Below are 19,458 nucleotides of genomic sequence, written 5' to 3'. Positions count from 1 at the left end.
ATTATAGCAAACATATTCTTAAATTACTCTGTGAACACACTGTTAAACCTCTTAGAGCCAGGAGCCGCTCACCAGAGCTCCATCTCCACTCTACTACTGTAAAGTGCCAGGCCGTTTTTAGTGGAAATACATGCATTTTAACATTCACGTATATCTACCGGTGTATGTCAAATACCAGTGAGAAATTTTCTACACATCGACTACGTAAAATAAACAACTGATTTAGAGTGATATAGTATTATTGTTGATATTATGGTTGTCGATAACGTTTATTTTTAGGAAGAAGAAAAACTTTTTCGCACTTTCTCTCTCAATATCTACTTTGAAAATATCATTTACGATGCAAAAGAATATAGGTGATAAAGTAGAATTTATTTCTAAATATAATTCTAAAAAATAATTACGTTGAATGGGAAAAATAAAGATATAAAAAATTAAAAATCAAACGTATGTCACTAATAAAAATAAGACAATTTTACTCACCGATAAAATTCATGTATATATCGATGTATGGCAAATACTGAAAATAAATTTTATATGTGTGGACTAGATTGTATAAAAATAGTTCTGAGGTATTAAAAAGTAAAAATTAATAGTTGAGAATAGAGTTTTTATTTTCATGGAAATCCCTTTTTCTAGTTTTTCGGTTCCATTATCTTTTTAATAAACACTTTGCAATACAATATGCATAATTAAATATCTATGGCACGTCCAAGATGGCGACTACTGTGTGTGAGTCTGTGATATCCGTAGTAGATAATGGTGTAAGATGCAGTGAAAAATGTGGCAAATGCAGAAGAGTAGTTAAAAATGGGATTCTGTGTCGTAAGTGTGATGAATGGTACCCCGAGTGTAAACAAACTGATAGTGAGGCAGAACAACAAGAAAGAGAGACTTATGAAACTATAATTAAGATTTTAGGAGTGCTAGAAGAAGACTTATGTGCTCTGAAACATGAAAATGAAAGCTTAAAGGACAGAATAAAGAAACAGGAAGATAAAGAAGACTGTGGAGAAGAAAGATCGCCGTGGACGGAAGTGACGCGTAGCCATTTTAGGCCTAATGTTAAACATATGGGAAAAACTACGTACAACTTAAAACCGGGAAAAAACTCTTTGCAGTGCCAAAATAGATTTCAGTTATTGCAGCAAGTTCCAGAAGAAGACACACCAAGTTTTCCAAATAATTTTAAATCCAGTGGAGGTAACCTACAGAAGAAGAAAACCAACCGAAAGTCAAGATTGCCAAACATTCATCTCTACGCAGACAGTCAAGGGCGGGGTATGGCAGAAGGCATCAAGGATGAGCTGCAGAATCCAGAAACTGAGGTTTTAGGACTAAAAAAACCAGGTGTCAAAACTGAAGATGTCCCTTCAAGTTGTGATCCTGTGTTAGAGAAGGACAATTATGTGGTGATTGTGAGTGGTACAAATGACATTGCTGCAAATGAAGGTGAGGAAATAATTACGACTCTCAGAGGTAAGATTTCCAAACTACCTGACTCAAAAGTAATTGTAGTTAATGTGCCACCTAGGTATGACCTTTTAAAGGACTCATGTGTGAACAAAGCTGTACATGATGTAAATATAAAAACCAAGAGATTAAGTAAGAGTTTTAGAAATGTCTATGTAGTAGACACTTTAGGTCTTGGCAGGCAAATGTTCACTAGACATGGGTTACATCTAAATGGTAATGGAAAAGCAACTCTCTGTAGACAAATTGCTACAATTATCAACAGAGATTTGCAAACTAATCTGTACTTAAGAAAACCCATACCACTAAACTGGCACATACAGGGAAACTTGCCAGAAAACCCAGACCCTTAAATCAAGATCTATGAACAAGGATCTGGGTTCCAGGGAAGTTCTCAACTCATGAGTCTAACGTTACCCAATTGCAACAGTCAAGTTTTAGGGAGGAAGGAGGTCTGAGATTGCTCTTGGTAAAGTGTCAGTGTAGTAAATAAACAATTAAAATTCGGTACATTGATGGAATCTTATGAGACGGATGTGGTGATAGGAGTGGAATCGTGGTTGAGAGAAGGGGTGGGTAATACAGAAGTATTTCCAGAAGGGTATACAGTCTATCGTAGAAACCGAAGAGATAAAAAGGGTGGGGGGGGGTGTGTTTATTCTGGTGAAGGAAACTTATTGTTCACATGAATGGTTTTCTGATGAATGGGATGAAATATTATGGATAAAATTAGTTTGTGATAATATGAAGGAGGTGGGAATTATAGGAACATATAGGCCTGGAAGAGAGGAAAGAGACATGGAAATATTTGACAAAATAATAGATTATACTCATAAAAACAATAATGATACGGTAATAATTGGGGGAGATCTAAACTTGCCTGAAGTTGAATGGAATGGAGCTGCAAGTGAAGCCCATGAACAGAAACTGGCAAATAAGTTAATTTGGGAGGGAGGATTTACACAAGCAGTACAAGAACCGACTCGTCTCAATAACTTACTAGATGTATTCTTGGTTAAACCATGGGAAATTGTTGATAAAACTGAGGTAATTGAAGAAATAGGTGACCATAAGGCTGTAATAATGGATGTAGGACTCGTACCAAAAATGCTTAATAAGAGGGTCACAAAAGACAAGAAATTATACAGAAAAACTAAAGTTGATGAATTTGGGACTTACCTTAAATCACAATTCAGTTGTTGGATAAGTGAAGGGAGTAATGTGGATACACTTTGGGCTAAATTTAAAGGAATCATTTGAGAAGGAGAGAAGAGATTTGTACCTGTTAAGAAGGGTAAAATGACCTCAGACCCTGTTTATTATATAAGGGAAATACGAAAATTAAAAAGAAAATGTAGAATAGTAAACAGGAAAATCAAAGAGGGTAGGGAGAATAGAGAAACTAGAAAACAGCTAATGAGGGCACTGAATAGAGTGAAAAAGGAATGAAAAGAGAATTATATGAATGGCATTCTTCAAGAGGGTAATGACCACAAAGGGAAAAGGAAAAAGCTGTATTCATATATTAGGAATCAAAAAGGAAAAGGAATCCAAATTCCTACAATGGTGGGAGAAGGGGGTGAACACTATTTAACAGATACTGAGAAAGCAAATCTATTTAGTAGGGAATTCAGAGATTCAGTAGAAGATTGTCAGGAGTTGGAAACCGAAACAGAAGATAGAGAGGGAGAGACACAGAGGGAAACAAGAAGCTTCTCATTCACAAATGAAGATATTTTCAGAGAAATCCAACTGCTTCAGCAAGGAAAAGCAGCAGGAAGTGATCAAATTACTGGGGAGGTATTACACACAATGGGGTGGTACATAGTGCCTTATTTAAAATTTCTCTTTGACTATGTCATAAATAATAGTGTAATACCAAAGGAATGGAAGGAATCTATAATAATACCAATTTATAAAGGAAAGGGTGATAAAAGGAAATCAGAGAACTACAGACCAATCAGCCTGACCAGTCATCATCATCATCATCATCATCATCATCCTAAACCATCTCCAGTTTCCCGGGTGTGGTATATGAGCCTCCTCCATCTCATCCTGTCCTTGTACCATTCTTCCTCCACCAACTTGTCCCAATCATGACCTCTCAGCATTACATCGCTCTTAACTAAATCTATCCATTTCCTTCGTGGCCTTCCCACGGGTCGTCTTCCTTCTACCTTTCTGTCAAATTCCTTCCTTGCAGTTCTGTTTACTGGCATCCTCTTCATGTGACCAAACTACTTCAGTCTTGATATCTGAATCTTATTTAGGAGAGAATTGTCTATTCCTACTTCTTCTGTAATTTTCTCATTCCTAATTTTGTCTTTCCTGGTTTTCTGGATCATAGTGCGTAGGAATTTCATTTCAGCTGCCTGAAGTTTGGAATTATCTCTATTGGTCAGTGTTGTGGTTTCGAGACTGTATGTAAGAATTGGTGTATAATAGGACTTGTACAATGTCATTTTTGTTTTCATGGGTATTTGCTCATCCCACAGCAGGTGTCTTACCTGGCCTGACCAGTATAGTTTGTAAAATACTGGAGAGTTTAATATCGAAGTACATCAGATGGATATGTGATGATAAAAATTGGCTCATGAGGAGCCAGTATGGATTTAGAAAGAAATTTTCTTGTGAGGCACAACTGGTGGGATTTCAGCAGGACATATCAGATCAGTTGGATTCAGGAGGCCAGTTAGATTGCATAGCCATAGATCTTTCCAAAGCCTTTGATAGAGTGGAACATGGAATATTATTAAAGAAATTGGAGGGATTAGGATTGGACGTAAGGGTTATACGTTGGATAAGAACATTTCTAAATTCAAGGGTTCAGAAAGTCAAAGTAGGAAATAATATATCACAGGAAGAGAAAGTTTGGAAGGGAATTGCACAGGGTAGTATAATCGGTCCGTTACTTTTCTTAATATACGCAAATGATTTAGGGAAGAATATAACATCGAAAATAGGATTGTATGCAGATGACATATTTGTTTATAGGGAAATAAATAACATTGAGGATTGTTCAGAATTACAAAGGGACCTTGAGAGTATCCATGAATGGGTTGAAGAAAATAATATGAAGATTAATGGAGGCAAATCAACTGTTACAACATTTACAAACAGGAGCTTTAAAACTGAATTTGAATATACTTTGGATGAGGTAGTTATCCCAAAAGATGGCAAGTGCAAATACTTAGGTGTGAGATTTGAAAGTAATTTGCACTGGAACGGTCATGTTGATGACATTGTTGGGAAAACATACAGATCGTTACATGTCATAATGAGGCTACTTAAAGGATGCAATAAAGAATTAAAAGAAAAAAGTTACTTAATTATGTTTCGTCCATTATTGGAATATGCAAACAGTGTTTGGGATCCTCACCAAGAATACCTAATAAAAGAACTAGATGGTGTGCAGAGGAAAGCAGCAAGATTTGTAACAGGGGATTTCAGGAGAAAGAGTAGTGTATCAGAAATGTTAGAGGAACTTGGGTGGGAAACTTTAAGTAAGAGAAGGGAGAAAACTAGACTTGTAGGATGGGTAATGGACGTGCGTAAGACCGGCTCCACAGTTTCAGTGAATTAGAAGGTGTTATTCTAAAGGGAGCTACATAATAAGTGGTACACGAGTGTGTGATACAGTGTTGAATCAAACCAGTGAGTATCAGTCATTGTAACAATCAGTTCACCAATATTAAGTAGTAATTTCTCAGGCAACATAGGCCGTAGCAAGCGCAACACCAGTGACCAGAGCAGTAGTGCCAACCGCAGCAGTGCCAACCCTGTTGAAGAGGCAGTCACCAGGATACTAAACGAAACCATCAGCTCTGGTAAGTTCCTTGAAAAAATATTAGCCGCCATATCGGAGCGTGTGACAGAACTCGTCATAAAGGAATTAGAAAAATCTCTCCAGTTCAATTCTGAAATTGTGGCAGAATTGAACGCAAAACTCGAAAGCAGGGATAAAGAAATCCGTGAGATGAGGGAAGACTTTGCTGCAAGATGTGACTCACTGGAACAATACAGTAGAAGAGCTAATGTTAGAATTTTTGGGGTACAGGAAAGTGTAAGTGAAAATACGGACGAACTTGTGATAAATGTTTTTAGGGAGATAGGTGTGAATGTGAATTTGCAAGACATTGATAGGAGTCACCGAGTCGGACCTAAATATCCAGGGAAACCTCGGCCAGTCATTGTCAAATTCACATTATATCGAACAAGGCGGGAAGTGTTTCGCAATAAGCGAAAATTGAAAGGTACCCCAGTAACTATTCGCGAGGATCTAACCTCCACTAGGTTGTCAATTCTTAAGGCAGCTATTCTCCGCTTTAATCAGAGCAATTGTTGGACCTCGAGTGGAGACATCATTATTAAGAAACCAGATGGCAGTAAAATTAGAATTAACCGGCTGATGACATTCCTAAGGACAGCGACAGCAGTTAAATGTAACAATTCACTGAACTGAGTGCACCAAATTGAGTGTTTATATTCCTAGATTAGTCCATATTTATTTCTCTCAAGATCGTTAAATTTTATTTTAGAATAGTGTAGTGAATCATCATTTATTTTCGTTTAGCTGAGTTGAAATTTCTTTTTTGCAACTTTTTATCTATATATTTTACTAAATAATTGCATTTACTTTCTTATTTCCTTATGATTAATTTAATAACTTTCAATTCTAAATACTTTAAATTTTTATTTTATTAATTTAGACACAACACCCTTAATTTAGTCGTGCTTTAAAATAATAGGTAATTCTAGGCACAGTTGATTATATTCCTGCACCTCACTACTTCAATTAAAAATTCTTCCTAGCTCTTTGTGTTTATCTGTACATTTTGTTAACTCTCATCGTTCCAAGTTGGCAAGAGTTACAAGTAACAAAACAAATTCCTCTGGCGTCACTAGTCGATTTCAACAGCCACCGTATGTCGCCTCAGACCAGCTACCCTCTCCCGTCCTTCCGCTGTCGCTACTCCCTTAACCCTCTAGCGCAAACCTTGACCAAAGTACCGCTAGTATCCTCAAGAATTTCGTCTCGCAACATTCCAGAGCCCTACACGTCTGTCATATAAACGTGCAAAGTATATTAGCAGCCAACCAAATGGACGAGATTGTTGAAATATTCACTCCACCTGTTTTCCATGTCCTGCTAGTGTCTGAGTCATGGTTAACAGACAATAGCCAGTCTTCTTTGTGTCATCTTGAAGGCTACTCGCTTCTGAGAAATGACCGCACTCACAAACGGGGTGGAGGGGTATGTGGCTATTTCCTAACTAGCCTCAAACCTAAGCTGGTCGGTCATTCACCAGGCAGGTATGAGAGAAAACTGGAATACATGCTCGTAGAAATAACAACGAACGGGATTAAAGCGCTTGTAGGAGTAGTTTACAAACCTCCGAATACAGGTCACTTAGAGGATTTTGAAGCTGACTTGACTAAATTACTGCCGGACTACCCTCACGCAATAATTATGGGAGATTTCAATACGGACTTAACTGACGCAACTTCTTCCGAATCCACACGACTCAAAACATTGTTTCAAGCCTATGATATGGAAATCTTCTCTCTCTCTCCGACTCACCACACATCTCATTCGCACACATTATTAGATCTTATAGTTACCAGTAACTCGGACAGAGTTCTCAATGTTGGTCAAACCTCCGTACCTGGTATATCTGCACATGACGCAATATACATCTCGTATAACCTCCGGCCACCGAAACCCTCCCAGAAATTTATCCCCTATAGACCATTGAAAAATATAAATAAAGATAGACTCTTAGAGGACACGGGCAAAATACCCTGGCATGACATAACGAACTATAACAATCTAGATGACAAAGTTGACTTCTTTAATAGCAAAGTAACGGAACTCTTTGACAAGCATGCCCCAAAGCGGCGAGCGAGAATATCGAAAGGACCCTCCCCGTGGTTAAATGACAAAATTAGACAACTTATAAAACAAAGAGACTGTACTCACAGACAGTACAAAAATGACCCTACCGTACAAAACTTTGACGAATATAGGAAGTTACGAAATAAGACAACTCAGCAAATACGAAATGCTAAATTGCGACACGCTTACAGTTTAATTACACCCGATGGTAGAACAGCGAAGACATTTTGGAAATCTATTAATAAGCTTGGACTTACAAAGAACAAGACCAGAGAAGAAATTACAGTTCCTCTCGAGACTCTTAACGAGTACTTTACTGCTAACTGCTCCGCAGTACGAAATGACGACAAACAGAGACTTATGAATAATTATGGTACACACCCTACTCCTGACAGAGAGAAATTCTATTTCAGTCACGTGACGCCCCTCCAAGTCAGAAAAGTAGTCCTCAGAATAAGCACGAAAGCAAAAGGAATTGATGACATTGGGACTGACATGGTCAAACTAATTCTTGATTGTATATTACCAACCTTAACTCATATAATCAATTTCTCTCTTCTATACTCCACATATCCAACTCTCTGAAAGAAGGCTATTGTGCTATCTCTTCCGAAAAGTCAAACACCTTCGAACAAGGGAGACTATCGTCCAATCTGTATTTTATCAGCTTTATCAAAAATCTTAGAATATGTAGTCCATACACAAATGTCTGAGTACCTTCGAACGCACAATCTCCTTAATCCTCTCCAGTCCGGTTTCCGACAAGGACATAGTACAACTACAGCCTTACTTAAAGTGACTGAGGATGTTAAACAAGCAATAGACAGAGGACGATTCACAGTTCTGGTACTACTAGATTACAGTAAAGCTTTCGACAGCATAGACATTGACATTTTACTTGTAAAACTGAAGGCTCTACATTTTTCTCAGAGTACGATTGCTTGGATGCATTCTTATCTTCACGGACGTCAACAATGTGTGAAAGGTAATAATGGAATTGTTTCCTCGTGGCACCACGTGAAGAGAGGAGTCCCTCAAGGCTCTGTACTTGGTCCTCTTCTTTTTGCACTCTTTGTGAATGACATATCATCCAATTTAAGACAATGCAAATACCATATGTACACTGACGATCTTCAACTCTACACCGACTCTACAGCACAAGACCTCCAGGAAAATATCGACTTACTAAATATTGACTTACAGTCCGTTAGTGATTGGTCTGCTGCACACGGCCTGAAATTGAACCCTACAAAGTCGCAAGTAATCCTTCTTGGCCATCAAAGTCAAATAACAAGTATAACTAAACGTCCGTTGCCAGGAGTAATCCTGCAGGATGTCCCAATTCCTTTTGTATCACAAGTGAAGAATCTCGGTGTTATCATGGACGAACGCATGACTTGGTCTGCACATGTCTTACATATCTGTCAAAAAGTTTACTCAGCTTTACATTCTTTATATAAACATATATTTCCAATAAAGCTTAAAAAGAAATTAATTGAAGCCCTTGTAATGCCCCATTTTGACTATTGTGATGTTGTCTTCAATGACGTCAGGCCGCAATTTTCCCTAAGGCTACAGCACGCTCAAAATGCGTGTGTGAGATATATATGCAGTTTAAGAAAATATGACCACGTGTCACCATCTTTCCTAAAATTAGAGTGGTCGCGACACCATGTTCATCGTAACCATCATACTTTGTCTCTCCTCCATCAAGTTCTTACTACATCTTCCCCATCCTACCTTTCTTCACGTTTCCATTACTTCTCAAATGTTCATGACAGACATACAAGGGCTCAAACATCCAACCTGCTCATCATCCCTCGCCATCGAACTGCCACATATAACAGCTCATTCTCGGTGTTTGCCGCACGGGAATGGAATCTTTTACCGGACGACGTCAGAGGAATACCAACTACGTGTGTTATTTAAAAGAGCGTTAAGATGTACAACAGGATGCGAGTTACCTGTGAATTTCTGTCCTTTCAGTGATCGTGCTACTACATTATCATTACTAGCTATTATTATTATTATTATTATCATTATCATTATTAGTGTTGTATGTATGTCCTACTGTGGTGGAATTTTATTTCAGTTGTATTTTGATTGTGTTTTAATTGTGTTTTCTAGTATTAATTATGGTAGTATTACTTATGACTTTAATGTATACTAATTGGTTTAGTGTAAGAGAAGGCCCAATGGCCTTAACTACGCCAATAAAGACATTTATCTATCTATCTATCTATCTATCTATATAGAGCCTATACAGGAGAAGAAGCATGGAGAGATATCCGTGAGAGGCTTCAGTTGGAAAATAATTATATTGGTAGAACTGACCACAAGTACAAAATTAGAAGGAATTTTAGCAGAAGCGATTGGGGTAAATTTTCATTCATTGGGAAGGGCGTGAAGGAGTGGAACAGTTTACCAGGGGTAGTGTTTGATCCTTTTCCAAAATCTGTACAGATATTCAAGAAGAGAATAAACAGCAACAGAGAAAATAAATTAAGTGTTAGAGGGCATTCGACCAGTGCAGGTTATTGTAAATAAAAAATGTGTGTGATTAAATTAATTCCATCCCCTGGTCTATGGAGTTTGGACAGCCAAAGTAGGGGACTGCCTGTAGGGGTGAAGTACAGTGGGGACTTCGAGGGCCCTGGGACCGCTATGGTAGCTGTGAAGGCCCTTCAGGAACTCTGAAACGTGGTGGCAAAAGGGGCTCTGGTTAAGACGCAGCAGGTCGTTATGCTACTTAGGTTCCAAAATGGGTAAAATATAAATATGTAAATAAATTCAATGTTAATTTTAATCTTATACCAGTTGTATAGTATTATTAGAAGTAATTTCACATACCGTACTGTATATGAGTTGACTATGTTTGTAAGATATTATAAGTAGAATTTTGTAAACAATATAAATTTATTAAGGATGATGTGTGTGTTTAATAGAAAAAATTATTAGCGTAAATTGTATAATATTGTATTCTAGGAAAATTTTCTTCGTCTCGTGTTAATTTAAAATTTAGTGCTTGACAATAATGTATTTTAGTGTACCATTTGCCACCGAGGTAGACACCTCATTTGCAAATAAAGAGATTTTGATTTTTTTTTTTTGAGTAAATCCCTGATGGGCTTTGGTCTACCAAGCGACAGCTGCTCAGTCTGAAGACCTGCAGTTTACAAAATGACGCATGGTCAGTGAGACAAATTCTCTCGTTCATTATTCTTGGTTTTCTAGACCAAGGTAGCTCTCTCAGCCTCAGATATCTCTTCGATTGTAAACACTTAGGGTTACTTAGTTTGAGTGGACCTCAAACCAACACTCAGACCCAGGTAAAAACCGTTCACCTGTCCCGGAATCGAACCCATGACTTCCGGGTGAGATGCAGGCACACTACACTTAACCCGCGGGGACCGGCATTTACGTAATGATAGAGAATTTATTTCTGAACACAATTATAATAACTGCTATGAACGAGAAAAAGAAAAACAATAAAAAAGCAAATTCAAATTTATTATGTCACTGTTAAAAAGAAGGAAAATGACAAAATAAATTTACTCACTGAAAATTGTTGAGAAGAAGACTCATCACCAGCTATATAATGTTCAAAGTTTGTGTCCACTGTTGAGGCACTTAAGGGTATTTACACAAACACTAATCACTTATCACCAACACTAATAGAAACAATAAAAAGCGTAACGCAACGTCATGTAAAATCTGTGTGTTTTGTTCAAATAGAACTTTAAATATATTTTGTTTATTTAAGTCACTTATGAAGAGCTACACATTTAGTATGCAGGCCTGTATCGCACTGTTGCGGAGAGCTACATACGACGCACAGCCTTTCTAATTTACCTGACAAAAGTTTTACGCCACACACAGGAATATTCGTGAAGATCTTTTGTCTATTTACAAACCATTCAGCACTCAGAGATTCAATTATACTTGAGTAGAACTGGAGCCTAGTCATTTTCTTTCTGTTACAGTTTTCTAAATACATCAAATAAGCATTTAAGACCATTCCCAAATTTATATTGAATGCAACTTTTTTCCAGAATTTCAAAGTTCTATTTTCATCTAAATAAAAATACACCATCATGTCATTTGTATCAATGCCCCCCATATGACGATTATAGCCTTTTTTTTTTGCTAGTTGCTTTACATCACACTGACACAAATATGTCTTACGGCGACGATGGGATAGGAAAGGCCTAGGAAGTGGAAGGAAGCGACCGTGGGATTATAGTCTAAGATCACATTGGGTTGATTAATGTTTCTAGCAGTTGCAGGCACTTCTGTTTCTATTGCAGCTCCGCGTGTACTTATAACCACCACCTGATTTTTCTAAGATTTTTTTTCTGTTTGGATCCCACTAGTAAAATTGACCCCTGTCTGAAATATTTATTACAAACTAACTTAAATGGCTTTTTCACAGCATCTGGTAGTCCCTTCCTCTTTCTTCGTATAGTGCCGGTAATAAATGTTCTAACCGAATATAAATGTTTTGCAAGGGGGATTGACGTAAAATAATTATCTGCGTAAACGTGAAAACCTTTCATAAAATAATTTCCTAGAAACAGAAGTTTCGTCGCTACAGTGTAGGCCAGTCCATTAATTCAGATTTCGTTTCTGTCTTCAGTGGATCTTGCTCCTCGGTAGGTATAAAAACCAACACAATACTTACTAACTGCGTCACACAACATCCAAAATTTTATTCCCCACTTGTGATGGTGCTTATTGGGCATGTATTGGAGTAGTTGTGTATGGCATTTAGTTCCAACTAAACTTTCGTCTATGGATGAGGAGTATAATGATGTCTAAATAGCCTATTAGCATGATCTACAAGAGGCTGGAATTGAGCACAGGGATCCAGGAGGAGAAAGCTTACTGTTGTCGACTAAATGAAAAAATTTCAAAAGAAGCTCAAACCTATTCCTTGAGAACATTTCACCAAACCAAGGTCTACAGTACTCCACAATGGTAGGTTTTCTTATCAGTCCCATATTCATGATGACAGCAATGAACGCCCTTATTTCATCAATTGTAGTGCGTCTCCAACATCGAGAGCAGGAATTGGGTGACAGATCATTACAAGTAAGGAGTTGGTCAGCGTAGCGATTGGTCTCTGTGACTATAAGGTTTAGCAAAGAAAAAGTGAAAAATAAATTGAAGTATGATATGGGCGGAGAATCAGGCGCAGGGGCATGTTTAGGTCCAGGAAGTTCCATGAACGAAATAGGAGGCTGAGGAACGTTGTCAGGTTCATTGGAAGAAATTTCCATAAAATGTTCTCCAGAGACATCATCATCATCATCATCATCATCATCATCATCATCATCACTAGTTTCATCAACCACAGTATTCACAGTAGCTTTACTGCCATTAGAAACGAATAAACGCCTCTTCTTTAGCTGTGGTGATCCCGGGGGCGTGTCTGGTATAATTTCATCACTACTCTCTGAACTAAATTCACTATCGCTATCCGGTAAATCATCCATGTTCACTTCGCATTGTTCCAAATATTCCATTAATTTATCATCATCAATACCTGCTGAAAATATATCACGTGAACCACTAGCCATGTTGCTGTTACAAATCCACTATTACACTATGAATATAGCATGAATAGAAGTAATTTTAAGGTTAGGATATAATGTTTTGATATCTAATCCCCGCTCTTTAATTTTATGATTACATCAAGAAATCATCTTTCATGCAGAACGTTTTATAAGTTCTTTAACATTTTGTACAGTTATATTAACAATCTGTTATTTTCCTCAACAAAATCTCCCACATCAATGCCATAGCCTGGCAATTCACTGTTTAAAGTTTGCCACTGGTCAAACAGTGCCTTGTAGAACGTGAGGTCATCGGTCCTTATCCACTCTTTCCCGTAATGTTTGGTCAGCAATGTGTTCAGGTCGTTGAGCTTTTCTTTCTTAAGAGGAACCCCTTCCCCCACTGGTACTGGCACAATAGCTGGAAAGGGTTTCTTTTTCCTCCTTATTTTTTTTTTGCTATTTGCTTTACGTCACACCAACACAGATAGGTCTTATGGCGACGATGGGATAGGAAAGGCCTAGGAGTTCGAAGGAAGCGGCCGTGGCCTTAATTAAGGTTCAGCCCCAGCATTTGCCTGGTGTGAAAATGGGAAACCACGGAAAACCATCTTCAGGGCTGCCGACAAGTGGGGTTTGAACCCACTATCTCCCAGATGCAAGCTTACAGCTGCACGGCCAACTTGCCCAGTGAAAATGGTTTCCCATGCTTCAATATGCTTTTAGCTTCCACCACAATGCTGTTATATTTTACTTCACCTATTACCAGACATTTGCCTGATTTTGTTCATGTTAGTGTGATCCTCGTACAGGACATAACGAGCTTTGCTGCATAACACACACGGGACATAACAACTTCTGCAGCAGTTCCATTATTTGTCACCTTTAAACATATGGATTAAATGGCCTTTGCTCACGTATTACTTTACTGGATTGTGTATTTTGATGAGCTACATACAATGGCGATGATAACTCATTTTGAGAAAAAAAATGGACATAACGGGTTTTGCAACTGGAGGACTCACTTTAACTTTAATACTTGGCGCCAGTGAGTCCTGGCTTGCACTAACAGTTATTTCACTTCTCATTATTATCCTGATTTACATGATGATTTTAATTCACATCACATACATATTAACCCTAGAACTGCGGACCATCTTCCTTGAAGACGGTGCACTGCTTTTTCTGAGGGACGGTGTCTTTCTTCCTCCATGGACTTATAATTGGATACTAGATGGCACTAATACTGATACCAGCTGAATACTGATACTTTCATCTTCAGTTTTGAAAGTCTTTGAAAAACAAGCAGCGGTCTGGAGAAGTTTATATGCTGTAAAAGTGAAACCACTTTCATATATTCTTAGATGCAAGATGGCATTAAAGTTAAAAACTTTTTATTACCACCTATTCAATACAAATTATTTATAAAATATTCATGAGGTACATTGGTTAATAGGACATGTTTCATTCGTCTTTGCGAACATCATCAGCTATAAATATACAAAGCTTAAGGTCAGTTTGTTTGTGCATATTGAAAATGCCTCTGACAATTAGTGTTCCCACTGAGTGTGAAGTACGTGCCCGGATTCGTTTTCTAAACGGAAAAGGCGTGAAAGCTGTTGAAATTCTTCGGCAGATTAGTGAAGCGTGTGGATAACACACTATTAGCGAGGAAATGGTAAGAAAATGGGTTAAAGCATTTAAAGAAAGCTGTACTAATGTCCAGTACGAGAAGCTTAGTGGGCGACCATCTCTCATTGCTGAAGACTTAGTGCAAAATGTTGATGCAAAGTTTAGAGAAAGCAGATGCTTGACGATTTCATCATTATGTTATGAGTTGCCTGAAATTTCAAGATATGTTTTTTTTGAAATTGTGTCAGGATGCTTAGATTATTGGAAGCTGTGCTCACGCAATCTAAAAGAAATGGCAAGGCGTGCTCATCAGGGGGATTCTTTTGCTTCATGACTGTGCGCTACCTCACACGGCTAATCAAACCCGACACCTCATCGCTTCATTTGGTTGGGGACAATTTGTTCATCCTTTGTGTAGTTGTGCCCTAGTGTCGAATGACTACCACTTGAAAAAGCGATGCCGGTGACCGTGCGGCAGTGGCTGGCACATAGGTGGCAGGTGGTTTCACGATATGACAATTGCCTTAATATGCATGGTTTACATGTAAAAAAAGGAATCGCTTAAAAACTGCATAGAATTTGATCTTACCTCTCTTACCTCTCAGTTTCATAACCTCCCCGGCAATATTATCTCCTGAATTTTTGTACGGCTAACAAAACAGAAAGCAAACAGACTGGTTAACATTTCAGCCCATTGTGTAATACTTTAAGAATTTTGTCATTAGATAATTGAATGCATTATTGGATTAGAGCAAATTTGAAAATTGTGTGCTTAAAATGTGATGTACATTCTTATCTTATTCTGCATTACAGTGGATGACAGAGACCATTCGCAGTTTTTCACATGAAAGAGAACGACGGTTGTTGGTCAGCACGTTCTTGTACATTGTGAAGCTCCTTTCATTGTCTACTGATGCGATGGGAGCATACTTGAAGTGCAAGTTCCTCTACAATTCCAGTGATGCTAAAATCTTCACCCATCAACATCCCAGAGATGGAATACAAAACATTAAAGCCCGAATTCTTGTCAAGAACACGTTTCAATTGGTCTAACACCGACATACCCCCACCATGGAGCAACAATCCCGAAGGGCCATGGTCTACTATGCGACCGCTGCTCAACCCTAAGGCCTGCAGATTGCGAGGTGTCGTGTGCTCAGCATGACGGATCCTCTTGCTCGTTATTTTCGGCTTTCTAGACCGGAGCCGCCATCTCAACGACGGATAGCTCCTCAATTATAATCACGTAGGCTGAGTGGACCTCGAACCAGCCCTCAGATGCAAGTAAAAATCCCCGACATGGCCAGGAATTGAACCCGGGGCCAGCCGGATGTACCAGAATGGAGCATAAAACATCAAAGCCCAAATTCTTGTCAAGAACATGTTTCAGTTAGTCTGACACTGACATACTAGTGCGGCAGTTCTGAGTGAAGTGAAGGTGACAAGGAACCAAAATTCGCCTTGATGTATGATAGTTTTCCCTCCATTTGCCTGTATGAAAGCAATTGTTGGGCAATCTCTATGGCCTTGGCGTCTTGCTCGTCGAGGGAATCGATTACGTTTCGCATGCTTAAAGTTGTGACAGTAGTAAATACAGGTGTCATTCTACAGTCCCCGCCGCATGATGCATGGTTGTGGTGGTAATGGAATGTCGGGTGCTTGGGATTTAAAACATTCCCTGCATGATGGAGCCTTAAGAAATATCTTCTCGGTTTGCGACACATGCCTGTCAACTTCACGGAAATTTCATCTGACTTCTTTGGCTACTCTGTGGAATGCATGAGATGAGCAGGTTGCATGCACTATTCTTGAATAAAATAAAATGCTTTGATGGCATTAGCAGCTTAAACAGTGTAAGGTGCTGCATCAGTCATGAAGAGCAAAGCCACGGTAGTGCCATTGATTTATCAAACAGGCAATATATTGCTGAATGGTTCACAGAGTGTAAAACTTCGGTTGTGAACAAAAATATTTTTCCAGGTCTGTCTACTTCCAACGTCCGCATGATAACATTGGCATTGTAATGGCCCTATTTTTTTCCCCGCAGTGCTCTTGTAGCAAAGTAGAGTGGTCCAGAATTGAGATGAGAATGCTTGCAGAAACCAAGTTTTCAAAAGCACAGAGTGGTTGACATCACCGAAGGCTGAAGGCTGTTTTTTGTGTAACACTTGAGAAACTTTACGTCTGGTAGTACATTGGATTCCAGATATACGCTTCTCTCGGCTAATAAGTTGCGAAGGGTAAATTTCCTATCCCCTGCCACTTTCACTTCATATATTTTGCAGAAGTGAATATCACCATTGATAGAAAAAATATCCTTCCCTAATTCTGAAATTATTTATTGGAAATGAGCAGCCCTACTTGGCTTTAATTTTGGCATTTTAAATATGTACACTGCAAACAGAAATCTAACCCCACACCAGACTGACATTAACCGGGCGAGTCGGCCGTGCGGTTAGGGGCGCGCGGCTGTGAGCTTGCATCCGGGAGATAGTGAGTTCGAATCCCACTGTCGGCAGCCCTGAAGATGGTTTTCCGTGGTTTCCCATCTTCACACCAGGCAAATGCTGGGGCTGTACCTTAATTAAGGCCACGGCCACTTCCTTCCAACTCCTAGGCCTTTCCTATCCCATCATCGCCATACAACCTATCTGTGTCGGTGCGACATAAAGCCACTAGCAAAAAAAAATAAATATAAATCCTGGAATTACTTGGCCAAATGTAATTTGTCCTGCTACCCTTGCTTTCAACATCTCCTGGAATGTGGACATTTCTAAGAAGTAAGTGGGGTGAACAAAGGTCTTTTAGTCCCCAGATTGACAAAGATTATCAAGTCTCCATATTCATTCTCACTTGAAGTTGTGAAAATATCCAATACCATATGCCTAAATGCTTCAAAACCCTCAAGGATGCAAGAAAACGTCTGAGAAAGTATAAAATAGTCTAATAAATTCCATAAAATGCCCAAATAATGCCATATAATTTTAGAATATTACCTAAAAATACAAAATGGTGAAAAATGACCTAATAAATGAGCATTTCTGCAATGAGGCTGTCTTAGCCCTGATTATTAGCTGACTACTAAATCATCACCCAATGCCCTTGCTTTCACTCTGCGGTCATTTATTACTTTTTGTTTAAAATAAGTTTTTGTGTAGCAAACAATAGAATTTATTTTGGAATGCATTCATAAAGCAGGACAACATCATTAGTCCTTCTGAAGACACAGATATGGCAGAATCCCAAAAGCTCTACGACTGTGTGAGATGTTCAGAACTTGTTACGTAGGAGACATTTAGAAGAAATGTTTTACTCCCATAATGGCATCTGTGCCATTGTAAAAGGAATATACAGGCATAGTATAGAATTGTTACTTTGAGGAAGTAAGTTGTTAAGATTTGGATTTTATTGTTTCAGAAAATTCTGGAAAATTTCTCCTTGCACCTTGCTCCTGGTAGCACAGTTGCTGTGGTGGGTTCTTCTGGAAATGGAAAGTCAACTATTGCTGCTCTCCTAGAACGGTTAGTACTTATTCTTTTAAAAACATATGCATTAAGTAATGATACATTTGAGAAAGTGGATTTTAATCCTGAGGAGCAAAGGATAGCTTCTTGAAGTGGAATTTTTAATATGATTTTGTTTATATTTTTATTCTTTTTAAGGTAGGTAAATATCCATATATTCACTTTGACTTAGTATGTAATGTGTGATGACAGTGTACTTCTGTGTATCCTAGTAGCCTTTATTCATCTTGGTATGACTTCAGGTAAATCAACAATCTGATAGATGTGTTGTGATGTTATCAAAATTGGAATATTCCTTTAGTAGCTTCTTCACTGCGTACTAACTTGACTTGTGTTAGGTTCTGACCTCAGATGTTCAAGATTGCACTGTAACAGTTCAAATCTCGTTATAAGGTGATTTCTATATCATTATTATTATTATTATTATTATTATTATTATTATTATTATACCAGCTGGTACACCTCTACGCCGCACATTTGAATTTTCCGCTTTAAAGTACTCCTCTACAGGAGAAACTCTGAACTTTAACAACTGTATCAACTCATAAATTTTCTCAGAAGATGTCACTACCATAAATTTTGTGATTACAAAGTTGTCAGTACTGTGTGGAATTCAACTTGTTTTGTTTTCTATTGATCAAGAAGTGTGGACATTCTCTTATAGATGTCTCTGCTAAAAAACTATGATCATGCACCCTGGTGCGAAGTGAAGGAACTTTTCTTGAAGATCTTTTGTACTCATAAGTTTTCCTATAACTAAATTTAGTTCTTTCATTTGTGGGTTGGCAATATTAGGATTTTCATTCCGCCAGTTTTGAAGTTAGCCAATCAAATTTTTCTGTAATTAATTTTTGACCAATCGTGTCTTTCTTCTTCAATTTTGATGTGTAACTTTTAGCTAGCCAGTAAAAGCCTGTGGGTGTGGCTGTTTTATTCATGAAAAGTCTCGAATCTTCCCCGAGAGTATAAAAACTGCTGATTTTCTTGTCTCTCGGCCACTCGAACAACATCTAGCCTATTGTATGGAAGTGTAGCAGGAGGCGGGAAGCGCCTCTTTCATCTGGCAGCCGCTCTTCAACAAGGTAATGGCCACTTAACATTTTTATTTCTCGCTAGCTCAGCAGTCTAAACCGCTGGGAAGGTCCGAAACTTTTACTATGAAACCTATCTTGAAACATGTAATTTGCCGTCGCTTTTGTAAAACTTCACATATCTTTAACTGTAAAACGGGGATAGAGAGTGCTTTACCCTCTTGAGCTCCCCTTCATTTTTGGTTTGAGGTGACTACGTTTTGTAACTGTTTCTTCCCTTCTGTAATGTCTTAAAGTGTTCTCATACGAGTCACCTCCCCTGTTTCTTCAGCCTAGTGCCTCTTAAG

The 19,458-nt window shown here is 38.3% G+C and overlaps 1 protein-coding gene across 3 annotated transcripts in view; it reads left to right on the top strand.

Annotated features, from left to right (window-relative positions):
* The window catches only part of LOC136863899 (mitochondrial potassium channel ATP-binding subunit), a 789,801-nt gene that overhangs the window by 474,422 nt on the left and 295,921 nt on the right, over positions 1 to 19,458 (top strand). For all 3 annotated transcript variants that reach the window (XM_067140310.2, XM_068226044.1, XM_068226045.1), the window contains one exon: positions 17,974 to 18,077. In XM_067140310.2, the coding sequence (XP_066996411.2) occupies positions 17,974 to 18,077 (104 nt within the window). The remainder of the gene's footprint in view (positions 1 to 17,973; positions 18,078 to 19,458) is intronic.

Source organism: Anabrus simplex, chromosome 2 (genome assembly GCF_040414725.1).
Source record: "Anabrus simplex isolate iqAnaSimp1 chromosome 2, ASM4041472v1, whole genome shotgun sequence".
In the NCBI taxonomy this organism is placed as follows: Eukaryota; Metazoa; Arthropoda; class Insecta; order Orthoptera; family Tettigoniidae; genus Anabrus; species Anabrus simplex.
Note: the sequence above shows the minus strand (reverse complement) of the source record. Positions and strands in the feature narration are given on the sequence as shown.